This window comes from Medicago truncatula, chromosome 8 (genome assembly GCF_003473485.1).
Source record: "Medicago truncatula cultivar Jemalong A17 chromosome 8, MtrunA17r5.0-ANR, whole genome shotgun sequence".
NCBI classification, from domain to species: Eukaryota; Viridiplantae; Streptophyta; class Magnoliopsida; order Fabales; family Fabaceae; genus Medicago; species Medicago truncatula.
In genome coordinates, this window is record NC_053049.1 from 15,240,216 (window position 1) to 15,254,819 (window position 14,604).

Here is a 14,604-nt window from a genome sequence, read left to right on the forward strand (position 1 = left end):
TAATTTTGAGAAGGAAAAAGTGAAACAATCAAATTGGGTCACCGTTCAGCACACGCAGTGCTCCTCTCCGCGGTCAGCATCCGCCAGTACTCTCTCTTCGCCGTCAGCATCCGCCGGCAGCCTTCGTCATAACTCTAAAGGTTTTAACCACCGGTATGATTCTAAATATATTTTCCTGCAATGATAGAGATTGAATTCCAGAGTGACCCTTTTATTTTTTATCAATTTCTCTTAGCTATTAACAGTTTTCACTTATTAGTTCTTTATTTGATTTTCAAATATAATGGTAGGTTTATATGGTTTGTATAACCTTGCAGTTTGATTTTTCTGTAGTTTAAAGGAAAAATAGTTTTGGGTTTTGAACTGGTTATTACTGATATCCTTATTTGATCATTGATTTGTAACCATTATTGAATGAAACATGTTTATGGGTGGGTGTCAAGTCGGTGGTAAGAGTTTGATTTTGTAACGATCCTAGTTCAAATTCCACTCGGGACAACATTTGTGAAATGGTTATTAGTTTTACAGTTATCAATAATAGTTTCAGTAGTCTCTTATAAGAATGTTTCTGAGAAGAAAACTGAAATTCGATTTTAATTCACCAAGTTATGATAATGGAAAGAAGTGTCTTTTAGCTGAAAAGCTAAAATCCGCGTCTCTTTCAATCCTAATGGTGTTTGAGGATCCCACCCTCTTGTTGACTTATGGTCTGATTTGCAATTCGGTCATTCTTTAATTTTGTAATGGGTTAACAACATGTGTTTGTGATTGTGGCGTGCTATGTCATTATTTATTTTCAATTACTACGAAGATTAGTCTATCTTTCTCTCTGTCATGGACCTAGTAAAATTTTCTCATATTACTTTTAGTTGATTTAGGGTATTAAGTTTACCGGTCTCTATCTAGTTCAAGGTATAACTGTTGCGGTCACATATAGGATTTGGTGATTTTGTTGTTATGTATATGCATTACAGATTGCGGTCATTGTGGTGTGAATTAGTCACAAGCACTTATCTTAAATAATGTATAATAACTTATATAACTTAAATTAGAGATAGGTTTGAAGTTTTAAACTAGAGAAAGAGCCTCAAGAAGATAACATCATGTAATTTATGTTCAAATATGTACTAAAAATGTGATTTTCATCCATCTCAATTGAAAAAGAAAAGAAAAAACATAATTATGTGTCTATTGTCATGACCCCGTTTGGTTGCGGCTGTAACGGTGTTTCGTTGCGGCCGTAATGGCGTCTCGTCGTGATTTTTTTCACTCTAAAAAAGGGGAAAATGGTAACCGCAGCTACCTATATCTTTCTGTCGCGGCCTTTTTCTCAGTAACGGACCGTTTTTTAAAACCTTGGTCTAGTTCACAACTTGCTTACATTTCGTAATGTTTAACTTCTTTTTACTATTCATGTAGAAGTTGTATAGAATCCAATTGCTGCATAGAAGATAATGCTGCAGGGGAGACAAGAGAGTTTTATATGAACCTCCTAATTACTGTTGTTGTCTTTCAACTCATGTATGCTTTCTCATAACATTCAGATATGACATTTTCTTGGCTTGCTAGTTGCTACTGGTGAAGAAACACGTAACTTTTGATACGGATAACAACATTCAAGATTCCTTACCTGGAGAGAGGCAAAAGGAAACAGTGGTATTGAGAAACATGGTGCCATTGAGGTCTATTATTAAAGAAGCATGCGAGAAATCATTAATTGTTGCAAAGTTCTTTTGCGTTTTACACGTTACCAACAAATATTTGATCGATCCTGTTCAGGCAAGCATGATTCTGCCTTCAACTTATTGCAAATTATTTTTTCATGATTAAAATTACTAATCAGTTCTAATTCTGCAGACTATTGGTCCTAGCATGCTTCCTACAATCGATGTTACACCAAGTCTCTATCTTGCTGAAAGGATCTCACCTCGATTTGGTAAAGCTGCTCAGGGAGATATTGTAATCCTCCGCTCACCTCGTAACCCTAGAATGTGCATTACAAAGCGCTTGGTTGGATTAGAGGGCGATACCATTACATATGTTGCTGATCCCAATAAGGATGATAAGCAGGAGACAGTTGTGGTATGGTTGATTTGTTTTGCTTGTAGTTTGAAAATACTCGTTTAAATAACTGGTTTCAGAACTGACACTTTTGGCTTCAATATTTAAAGAATAGACTTAATATTTTACTGTTTATAAAATTTAACATTTAACCGTCTTTTTATTTGCTGAATGGATTATAGACATTGTGTTTTCTAAGTGAGTGCCCTCCTTCTTTAAGGTTCCAAAGGGTCATGTTTGGATAGAGGGTGATAACAAATATAAAAGCAACGATTCTAGAAATTTTGGTCCAGTTCCTTATGGCCTTATCGAGAGTAGGTTATTCTGGAAGGTAAGATTTTGTATACACTGAAGCCACACTTATCTAAAAGCCCCCACTTCTTTTTCTTCTGTCAGTTCTCCCTAATCTTTTGATGTTTTATCTGAAGGTATCTCCACTTAAAGATTTTGGGTCGTTCTGGAATAAATGATTTGAAGCTTTCAATCATGTGAGTTACAAATTACAACCTTGAGCAACATAACTATTTGTTTCATTTTGAAAGGGAAAAACAATGCCTTTATTAGTTATACAAATATATTGACTTTTGATTTAGTGGTAAGACCGCTTTTGATAAAAACAACTTCTGACTTGGGTTTTAGCTTATGAGCCAGAGTGCAAGTATTCCATTCTATTTTGGCAAAATTTTGGGGGTGTAAAAATAGACAAGAGATTATGTTTTATAACTGATTATAAGGATTTTTTTTTTTTTTAATCTTTTTCTGCAGAAAGACCTACCATAAACTTGACACTGAAGCAGAGATCATTTGCAATGCATTGGTTTTCCTTTATCGTGGTGTAGGACGGGCTTTTTGATTTCTTGTAATGCATTATTTTGGTAGATTAAGGGTCTGTTTGTTTGCCATGTATTATGAACAAAGTAATTTTGGTATTCAATATGAAATGCAGAAACTTTCAGCTGCATTGTGACCTCCAATTCACAATGCCTGAATAACGAAATTGAGGATAGAGACATGCAATGGTGGTGTGAGCTGTAAATAACGGTTCAACAGTGGACCACATGCCCTTATTGACTATTTTACTGTCACAATGTAAAGGATATTTTTGTTTCTTCCCATTTTCCTACATCGAAGTCTTTGTAACACCTACGCGACACGGGCACACATGATAGCATTCGAATTATTACCTTCATATCTTATAGTTGACCCATTGAAGTTTTGTCTGGTGTCTTAACATAGTTGGTGTGTGTTAGTGTTGGTGCCATACACCAACACGATATTGGCACACGCAATAATGTTCAATCATCGATATTTTTTTTCTTCTTCAAATTATTACCTTCACAGACTTTTAGTTAATCCAAAGATTCTCAACTTCAAAGGAACACACACATATTTAATGTTTATATTTAAAGTGGTACTAGTTTAGGGGATATCGGGTAGGTCTGTTTCTTTAGCCAAAGGAGATCCAAGCACAAATCTCTCTAAAAGACCATATTTGGGTGATAAAGGAGAAAGAATAAGCAAATAGTACTTAACGTAGCCGCATAAAAACATAAACTTCTAACGACATATCTTCAAACTTTGAACTGGGACGAAGTAAGACAAAAATATATTTATAAAGAATGAAGATTGAAAACTCTCTGAAGGAGAATGTAACACGTGTGAAGAGATAAAAGAAAATAACGCAAAACAATAGTGATTAATTTGTAGAAAATAATCGTAGTGGTTAGGGTTTGATAGAATGTTGAAGACGTTGAAAAATTTATGGTCAATCTATTTAGATTTGAGTTGAATTAATAAAGTGTAAGGTAATCGTTGAGTTGAATTACTCATAACAAAAGTTTTAAAATTGACTCAAATGAGTGTTTTTGTAAAAAGACACATTTTGAGCTAATAAGTTGTTCCCTATAAGCTCATCCACATAAACTAGACTATAAGTTATCAATTATTTTATACCAAACATAGCCTAAAAGTCAAAAATCACAAGTTTTAGATTTCAATTGGACCTCGTGTTGAAAGGTTAGATAAAAGAAATAGAATTAATATAACAATTGGACCTCAACTGATAAGGAATAAGAAGTTATAAATTCTGACATTTACGATAAAAGAATTAATATAACAACTGATTGCTAACATTTACGATTAAAAAGTTATAATAAAATTGAGCCACATGGTGCGGCATCAGTGCATTTGAAATAGAATTTGCCTCAAAAAAGCAAAAAGAGCTATTAAGTCGTAAAATGACTTTTTTTTTTTTTTTTTAAGGAATAATAATTCGCACAGTGCTTTCTCAAGACAACCGCCGTCAGGAACTGCCATCCACCTTCCCCATCCCTTCGAAACACTGGTATGTATGTATGTGTTATAAATGTAATAGGGATTTAAATATTACTTTAATTGGTTACAATATAACAAGTGAATTATGATTCTAAATATGTTTACCCAATTTCATTCTCAGAAAATGTAATACCATATTAGTCCCCACATTTTCAAATTGGGAACTTACAATAAAGACAAGTTTGAGAACTTTCTTTCACACCCTTTGGACCATCAATGGCGGGTATTTATATTCTGTCTTTAGTGTTACAGATATTAATAATAGTTTTTGGCCAAATACTACGGTTAGTCTTCTGGTTGACAGAATTTTCAAGTTAGTCTTTAAATTTCAAAAGATTCAAATAAATCCTCTTAATTTGACAGAATTCATAAGTTAGTCCTTTAAATTTTAAAAGTTTCAAATAGTTTCACCGTTACCCCTCCGTTAATAATTAAGTGATGCTGATGCAGCTGTTAAGTTGTTGACTTGGATCAAAACGTTGGATTTTAAAAGCTTCAGGGTGTCAAAACGTTACGTTTAATGGTCACAAATGATCATTCTAGCACTATGAATGATCATTTGTGACCATTAAACGTAGAGTTTCGACACCCTGAAGCTTTTAAAAGGCATCGTTTTGATCCAAGTCAACAACTTAACGACTACATCAGCATCAATTAAACGGAGACTGACAGCAGGGTAACGATTAAATAGTTTATCAACTAAAAGGACCTATTTGAAACTTAAAGGACTAATTTGAGAATTATGTCAAAACTAAAAGAACCTAATTGAAACTTTCGAAACTTAAAAGACTAACTTAGGAATTCTGTCAAACTTAAAGGACCAAAAAGTGGTATTTGGCCATAGTTTTTTATGCTTTGCATGCCAGTAGTCTTTTATAGAAACGTTTATGAAGGAAAACATAAAATCAAGCTTTAGTTCGCTATGTTATGAGATTGGCAAGAAGTGTCTTTTTGCTGAAAATTCGACGCCTCTTTCAATCATAATGGTGCTTGAGGATTTCACCCTCTTGCAGCCTATCATCTACTGTGATTAACATGTTCTTGTATAAAATGTTGTCTTTCAACTCATGTATGCTTTCTCATAACATTCAGATATAACATGTTATTGGTGATCAAAACACTTATCTTTTGATACGGATAACAACATTCAAGATTCTTACCTGGAGAGAGGAAAAAGGCAATAGCGGAATTGAGAAACATGGTACCATTTAGCTCTATTATTAAAGAAGTATGGAAGGATGTATTCTTTGTTGTAAAAGCCTACTGTGTTTTACATGTTACTGAGAACTATCTGATCACTCTTGTTAAGGTAAGCATGATTCCTCCTTCAACTTATTGCAATTTTTTTTTTCATCGTTAATTACTAGTCAGTTCCAATTCTGCAGACTGAGGGTGCTAGCATGCTACCTACAATTGATTCGACACCAAGCATGTTTCTTGCTGAAAGAATCTCACCTCGATTTGGTAAAGTTGCTCACGGAGATATTGTACGTTTACGCTCTCCTCAAAACCCTAGAGAAAGCTACGGAAAGCGCGTGATTGGATTAGAGGGTGATAGCATTACATATATTGCTGATCGTGGAAACGGCTATAAGCATGAAACAGTTGTGGTATGGTCAATTTCTGGTTAAAAAAAAAAAAAAATCCCATTTTTAGTGGATTTTTATGATTTTGATTATGGGTTTTGCTTTGCTACTAGTTTGAAGTGACTTCTTCTGTTTTGGCTTCACCATTTTAAGAAGAGCTTCATATTTTTTTTTGCTTTTAAAGTTTAACATTTAATTGTCTTTTTATTTACTCAATGAAGTATAGTGATTTTGTTTTCTAAGTGCCTTCCTTCTTTCTATAGGTTCCAAAGGGTCACGTTTGGGTAGAGGGTGATAACAAATTTAGTAGCTACGACTCTAGAAGTTTCGGTCCAGTTCCTTATGGCCTTATTGAGAGTAAGATATTCTGGAGGGTAAGTTTGCGTATGCACTGAAGCCACACATATATACAAGCCTCCACTTCTTTTTTCCCTTTGTTTTCTTCTGTTTCTTCTCCCTAATCTTTTGATGTTTTATGTGAAGGTATGGCCGCGTAAAGATTTTGGATCGTTCTGGAATAAATGATTTGAAGCCTTCAATAATGTAAGTTACAAAATTACATTTTAAAGGGAAAACAGTGCCTTTGTGGACCCTGTTCGACCATTTTCTTTGCGATTTGGAGCTCGCCCACTAAAACTAGGCATTTTAATCGCCTTATATTCAAACCGTTACATTTTTCTGTTACTTGTATAAACAGTTTACCTTTTACTAATTCAGTATTCATTTGTTGCTCTAAAAAATTGAACAGTAGACATGATAGTGGATGATCCCTAGTATTTATTGTTTGTTTTTAAATAGGAAGACAAAACATATTTAAATGCTTAAGGAAAACTATGATAAGAGGTCCATTATGTAGACTTTTGATTTAGTGGTAACAGGTAAGATTGCTTTTTGACAAAACTTGTGACTTGGGTTTAAGCTTCGGAGTGACAGTGCAATTTTTCCATTCCATTCGATTTTTTGCAAGATTTTCAGGCCTCTCTTTATCAGGGCTTTAGTGGTCTGACCGTGAAAAAAATCGATTTTTGCAAGATTTCCAGGCCTCTCTTTTCAAAGAACTTTCATACCAACAACTCAATCTATTATAGAATTCAACGATCAGGTAGCACTTTCTGTTGTTTGAGTTCACCGGGCATTTGTCTATGGCTGGTTGATCCTGCATATATGTACAGTTGTTCAGTTGGTTTTGCTGGAAGAACAACTTCAGCCCTTTTAGAGAATGGTCTTGGACTAAGCATACTGATTTTTGCATTGGTCACTTGATGGTTGAATACTTTCGCTCTTTAATTTTTCTTACAAGGTAATTATTTGCTTGGTTTTAAAAATGCAAAATCTACACAGCTTGCTAGCATAGTGAAAAACTAGAAAGCATGCACGTCTCAATGCAATGATAGAGTTTTCTAGCATAGTTGATGATATTGCTAAGACAACCCTAATACGTGACCGCTATCATATTGGCTCGATAGAGGAATTACGTCTGCTATGTGGATTATCCTCATTTAGTAAGTTAGCATACCAAGAGAAACATTTTTCTTTGTAATTTCATATCTTCTGATCGTGTTGTGAGTTTTCATTGTGTATGTGAACACATTTCAATTGTATCTTTTGTCTTACTTTTGTTGAGGCATTTCTTGTGAGTCTAACATGGTTAATTTTGAAGAATGAATGTGTGAATAAATTAATGATGTTTACGGTACTTGTAATTGTGATTATTGTTAAAGAAATTATTTATGGGCGTAATTCTTGTGAAATGTGAACCTATAATTCTTGTGATGTGTGAACATACTCTCAACTAAAACCATTATAAGGAGTAAAATAGCAAACATACTCCCCTTGTTATTAAAACCCATCCTTAATTCAACATATATATGTATCTGCTTCTACAAACAATGGCATTTGCATTTGTAAAAACATCTCAACCGAATTCATCTCGACGACCTCACATCCAAGTAGTTTTATACTTTACGATATCTTTTTGTTAATGACAGAAAGGGGAGAAGAATATGATCAATTTTTGTATCTAGGTTAAAATAATCTTAGGATTTAGAACATTCTTATCTTATTGTATGACAAACAACATAACTGTTTATGGGTGGGTGTCAGGTTGGTCGTAAAAGTTTGATTTTGTAACAATAGAAGTTCAAATTCCACTGGGGACAACATTTGTAAAATGGTTATTAGTTTTACCATTACCAATAATAGTTTCAGTAGTCTCTTATAAGAATGTTTCTGAGAAGAAAACTGAAATTTGATTTTAATTCACTAAGTTATGAGAATGGAAAAAAAGTGTCTTTAGCTGAAAATCTGACGCCTCTTTCAATCTTTTTCTGCAGAAAGACCTACCACAAACTTGACACTGAAGCAGAGATAATTTGCAATGCATTGATTTTCCTTTATCGTTGTGTAGGACAGGTATTAGTTTGATAGATTAAAGGGTCTGTTTGTCATGTATTATGAACAAAGTAATTTTGGTATTCAATATTAAATGCAAATTTGAGGATAGATACATGCAATGGTGGTGTGAGCTGTAAATAACGGTTCAACAGTGGACCACATGCCCTTATTGACTATTTTACTGTCACAATGTAAAGGATTTTCTTTTTCTTCCCATTTTTCTTGACATAGCGATTTAGTAAGCCATGTGGTAACCACATTGAAGTCTTAGTAACACCCGCGCGACACCGCGCACGTGATAGCATTCGAATTATTACCTTCATAGCTTATAGTTAACCCATTGAAGTTGTGTTTGATGTCTAACAGTGTTGGTGTATGTGTTAACGTCGGTGCCATACACCGACACGATATTGGCACACGCGATAACATTCAATTATCGAATTTTTTCCCTTCAAATTATAACCTTCACAAACTTTTACTTAACCCAAAGATTCTCAACTACAAAGGAACACATATATTTATTGTTTATAGTCAAAATCAGTTAATACACAAATGTAGGAACATTGCATAGTAGAAAAGTAAATATTTCAGCAAAATATTTAAAGTGGTACTAGTTTGGGGGATATTGGGTAGGTCTATTTCTTTAGCCAAAGGAGATCCAAGCACAAGTCTCCCTAAAAGTCCATATTCGGGTGATAAAGGAGAAAGAATAAGCAAATAGTACTTAACGCAGTTGCATAAAAACATAAATTTCTAAGGTTCTATGGAATATCTTGATGAACGATGATGAAGCTTCAAGATTTGAACTGAGACGAAATAAAGAACGAAGATTGAAAAATCTCTGAAGGAGCATGAAACACGTGTGAAGACGTAGAAGAAAAGAACACATAACATTAATGATTCAATTGTAGAAAATGATCATAGTGGTTAGGGTTTGATAGAAGGTTGAAGATATTGAAAATTTGGTGGTCAATCAATTATGAATTAACATATATTTGGATTTGAGTTAGGTTAATAAGTGTAAGGTAATTGTTGAGTTGAGTTAATCATGATAAAAGATTTAAAATTGACTCAAAATAGGCGTTTTTGTAAAAAAGACACATTGATTTGTTTGACACTACTGCTGCTTTTCTAAGCTTATCGTTTATAGCTTATATCTTTCAAAAAAAACTTATAAGCTCAGTATGATAAAAAAAAAAAAATGATTTGTAACATTTTTTTTCTTTCTCACGAGCTTACTCAATTGGCTTTTAGCTTATTATTTTCTCTCAATTTTACGCTTATCATCTTATTCGAAAAAAATTAAATATTAATAAATCATTTATATTTTTTATGTGATTCCATATTTATAAGTTAATTTTAACCGTTATATTTACAAAACACTACCAATTCAACCAACTAATTTATACGTTATAAACTAGTTTATAAGTTGTAAGCTATAAGCTCATCCACGTAAACTAGCCCATAAATTTATTCAATATTTTCACGAAACATACTCTAACGCAAAAAAAAAAAAAAAAAAAAACACAAGTCACAAATTTCAATTGAGCTTCATAGAGGGATGTAGGGTAGCTCAATTTATCTGAGTTAAAGAATAAAGAAACATAAGTTCTAAATACAAATTCGGACAAAAAAATTAATCTAACAACCGATTGTTAAAGTATATTGAATTAAATTTGATAAAAAAAAATTAAATTAAATAAAGACCAGTTTGAGAACTTTTTTCCACATATTGGACCGCAAGAAAATTGTTAATCAAATCGGGGTTAGAACACTATATATGCTGTTTCTTTCCTCAAAAAAAAAAAAAAAAAAAAACACTGCTGTTTCTCATACTGCACACCCTTTGGACCATTGATCATCAATGGTGGGTATTAATAGTTTGTCTTCAGTGTTACCTTTTTTTTTTTGTCAAGTAGCCTAGTGGTTAGAGCTCACACAATTATATTGTGGAGAAGTGGAGTGTCCGAGGTTCGAACCCCGGCTCCTGCATATAATATGCAATTTCCCTACCAACTGAGCTAAGCTCACGGGGATCGTGTTATCGTTATTAATACTAGTGTAAAGTCTATTAAAACTAGTCAAAGGACGAATATTCGTTTCTAGATTTTGATTAAAAGTATAGATAGAAATGTTTGTTATTTTCAAATTATAACAAACTAAATTAATCATGTTATATATTTGAATGACATCGACAATATAACAAAAAAGTATAATAAAAATTGTTATCTTTTTAATGACACCAACACCAATTAATTTTATAGAAATAATTGTTCAAGGGTATAATTGAGATAATGAAAAGTCAACCTAAAATCACCAATTTTCTTTATATATAATATAAATAAACATATTATATAGTATAAACATAATTAATCTAATTTGTTACACATTTTTTAAGGATAAAGAAAAGTTTGCCTCATTTGTTGCCATGAAATGATAGAACCGACTTCCAATGAATGAAACCAAACACTACCTCTATCCCCTAAGGAAAAAGGAAAGAGATGCAGCCTTACGGCCTATTGGTTTGCCTTCAAAGTTCCACTGAGTTTTAGAAAAGTTGAAATATGAAAATTCGGATCCTCAGTGGGTGATCCGAAAAATTGATTATGCTGCGCTAAGTAAATAAGTGCAGGATTTATTTCAAAATTATTACCTTCAACCGTTAGGTACACAATAAAATCGTATGGCTCATCTGAAGATGTGATTGCATATATACTCTTTGAGAGCATGTTCCTCAGCCATATCATTATTATTATGTATTTTTCATCTTCTTTTATGTAATAATCTATCGATCTCGGGAACGAATTCACCAAAACTTTTGTTTCTTCGCATAAAAGAATAAGAACCCAAGAAGTTAACCGTAAAAAACAAAGAAATGAAAAGAAGAAAGAAAAATAAAAACATTTTTTTTTTAGTCTAACCGTTAAAAAAATAATAATCAAATTACAATAACTCCCCAGCAACGACACCAAAAACTTGATGGGATAAAACCGCAAATGCACGATTACCGGTGTAGTAATAAAAGAGTATCGTTCCGACAAGGAGTTATGAGTTCAATTAACTTTTAATAATGATTAGATGAAAGTTTCAAAAGTTAAAAGTTGGATTTTTAATAAAAGAAAATAAAAATAAAAATAAAAGATAAAAGTCTTGGGATTATTGGTTCATCCTAACCACAAATCCTTCACAAACTAAACTATTAAACCTAGAACCTTATGTTAAACCTAACTTCTAAAGACAAGTTTCTCTTATGTTCCTCTAGCAATCAAGTATATTTCGCTGACTTGATTACTATTAGAATCCTTGAAGTTCGAAACTTATATGTCTCAAGGATTGCAAATACTATTTCGTTGCTTTTGCAATCCTTGTCTAAATTCACTTGTTCGAATATCAAAACTCCACTTTCGTTTTATGAATTGATATTTGAGATGATGGATTAACAATTATTAAACCCTCCACTTTCGTTTCCACAATTTGATAATGGTTAATTCATGTTAAAACGGTGAATTTAGATTAGAAATTATGGTTACATAAGATTAGGGTTAAAGCTTGGTTTGATTAGGATTATGTCATTAGACTTATCCAACAATCCCAAGACAAGAGAAGTCCACTCACCAACGTTCATTGTAGACATAGAAGAGAAGAAGAAGAAGAAGAACATAAAATAAAGGTTGAACTTTTTATTCAAAGAAACAATTGTCACTTATTATTTTCAAGAAGAAAAGATGAATATTTGTGATGGCTAGCTACTCTATTTATAGTCTTATTGTCGACTTAAAACCTAACCAACTATTCACTATAATGTTCTACAAAAAACCACAGGCTTTTCGGTCAAAACAGGCAGCTGGATCATGAAGCAAAAGAGACTCTGGGACTGGTGGCACTGACCGTGCCAAGCTTCTGACTTGGGGAAAACATATTTTTGTCTTCAATCTTTCGTATTTTCAACCCGAATCAGCTCCTAATCCTCTTTCTTTTGCTCCAAGACTCAATCCATCAAATATTTATTCCTGAAATATAATAATATGCAATTAAAGTAAAATAGCTCTAAAAGGAAATAATATTTAAATAAAATAAACTTAAATCTAAATAAAACGAAACTAAATATTATACTAAAACGACTAATTATTGACTCATCAGTAAATACACTAGTTAAGTATAAATACATGTATCTAGTTTGTTACACTTTTTAAATGATAAAAAAAAAACATTTGCGTTTGCTATACTTTTAATTTAATATTTAAATGTATTCTTATTTATTTGTTACATTTTTTATTTGTATTGAAAATTGAAGGTATATTTGGAAAGAGAAAAAGCCAACTGAGGGTTGTTTTTTATATATAGTATAGAATAGAATAGAATAGAATGGTTTCTTATGCTTTGCATTCCGATAGTCTTTTATAGAGAGGAAAACGTACCTTTTTTTTTTTTTTTTGTTGAGGAAAACGTACCTGGAGAGAGAGGTATTTTTATAACGGTATTGAGAAACATGGTACCATTTAGGTCTATTATTACATGTTACCAAGAAGTATCTGATCGCTCCTGTTATAGTAAGCTTGATTCCTCCTTCAACTTATCACAAATACTTTTTTCATGATTAATTACTAGTCAGTTCCAATTCTGCAGGCTGTGGGTGGTAGCATGCTACCTACAATGGATTCGTCACGAAGCTTCTATCTTTTTGAAACAATCTCACCTCGATTTGGTAAAATTGCTCGCGGTGATATTGTATGTTTACGCTCTCCTACAAACCCTAGAGAGAGCTACGTAAAGCGCGTGATTGGATTAGAGGGTGATAGCATTACATATGTTGCTGATCGTGGAAACGGTTATAAGCATGAAGCAGTTCTGGTATGGTCAATTTCTTGTTAAATAATTGAGTAAATTACACTCCCCTCCCCTCAAAGATGTTTGAATTACACTCTCCTCCCCTCTTATGTTAAAATATACATTTCCGTCCCTTGAAAAGTAAAATTTATACTCCCCTCCCCTATAACATGTTTGAATTACATCTCCCTTCCTTAATAATTAAATATGGACTACACTTTAATCTATTTTAACATAAATAAATATTTTTATAATATATTTTAATTTTGAAATACCATTTAAAAAATATAAATTCGTTTATTTATAATCTAAATGTCAACGAAAATTAATTTAAATCTTTTGTTATTAATTTTATAATTTAGAGTATAAAATTCACTTTTAAATAACCATACTTAATCAAATTTAGTAATTATATAAATATTTTAATTTTATTTTGGGTTGTTCATATTTTATAAAAGGCTTTAAAACTATATGTTAATGAAATTGTGAATAAAAAATAGAGAAAGATAAGTATTCAAAATTTGATTATATTAAAATGAACCCGCAATGCTATTTTTCTTTGAAGTGTGTTAGATTATTTTTTTGCTAGATTTTTAGAAATAAAAAAAAACTATTGAAGGACTAAAGCGTAGATTTTAACTTACGAGGGGAGGGGAATGTAATTCAAGCTTCTCTCAAGGGAGGGGAATGAAATATTTTCTAATATTTTTTTAATAAGAGGGGAGGGAAGTGTATATTTTAACATAAGAGGGGAGGGGAGTGTAATTCAAGCATCTTTGAGGGGAGAGGAGTGTAATTTACTCTAAATAATTATGGGTTTTGCTTTGCTACTGGTTTTTTTCTTCCATTTTGGCTTCATCATTTTAAGAAGGCTTAATAACAGTTTTAACCCTTTAACTTTTCTAAAGTTGTGATTTTGATCCCCCAAAAAAAAAACTATAAAATTGTCCCCTAAATTTTGCATCTGTGGCAGTTTTGGCCCCCAAGGCCGATTTTGACTCGGTCTATGCTGACGTGGCATCCTAAGTGATTGCCACGTGTTATTTTTTTTTTATACCAAAAATTGGCATTGGGCCAAAACTGCGACAGTTGCAAAACTTAGGAGGCGGTTTTGTGGTTTTTTTCTTAGGGGGCCAAAATTGCAACTTCGTGAAAGTTAGGGGGCGAACACTGAAGTTGATAAAATAGTCACAAGGAAGGGGGGGTTTGAATTGTGACCCTTTAAAAATTAAACCTGTAACTTAAAATTGATTCTCAAGTTGAAACTTGGAATGAATAAGTCAACAGCAGACTTCAGAATGTTCTGATGTCTGAGTGCAAAAACAGTTTAATAAGATAAATGTGTTTGTCTGTGTTGTGTATGCAATAAGTAAAGAGTATAGGGAAGAGAGAATAAACACAC

General features: G+C 32.6%; 2 protein-coding genes across 12 annotated transcripts in view; both read left to right on the plus strand.

The window, feature by feature from the left end:
• On the plus strand, window positions 1-8,483 carry LOC11444107 (mitochondrial inner membrane protease subunit 1). Of its 11 annotated transcripts, XR_005643564.1 has the most exons (9): window positions 4,210-4,405; window positions 4,517-4,618; window positions 5,488-5,704; window positions 5,781-6,005; window positions 6,245-6,355; window positions 6,465-6,524; window positions 7,022-7,083; window positions 7,154-7,483; window positions 8,315-8,483. XR_005643564.1 is itself a non-coding variant. In XM_024773402.2 (7 exons), the coding sequence occupies exons 3-6, from the start codon at window positions 5,594-5,596 to the stop codon at window positions 6,504-6,506; spliced, it is 489 nt and encodes a 162-aa protein (XP_024629170.1). In that variant the 5' UTR covers window positions 4,211-4,405; window positions 4,517-4,618; window positions 5,488-5,593; the 3' UTR covers window positions 6,507-6,524; window positions 8,315-8,483. The 11 variants fall into 11 exon arrangements, 5 of the variants coding, with proteins under 5 accessions (XP_024629165.1, XP_039685147.1, XP_013445096.1 ...); XR_003008002.2 differs by having other exon boundaries at window positions 6,780-7,483; XR_005643561.1 differs by having other exon boundaries at window positions 6,957-7,483.
• LOC25501087 (mitochondrial inner membrane protease subunit 1) overlaps window positions 7,369-14,604 on the plus strand; it is a 21,992-nt gene continuing 14,756 nt past the window's right edge. The window contains exons 1-3 of the mRNA XM_024772896.1: window positions 7,369-7,483; window positions 12,879-12,925; window positions 13,002-13,226. Of these exons, the coding sequence (XP_024628664.1) occupies window positions 7,369-7,483; window positions 12,879-12,925; window positions 13,002-13,226 (387 nt within the window). The remainder of the gene's footprint in view (window positions 7,484-12,878; window positions 12,926-13,001; window positions 13,227-14,604) is intronic.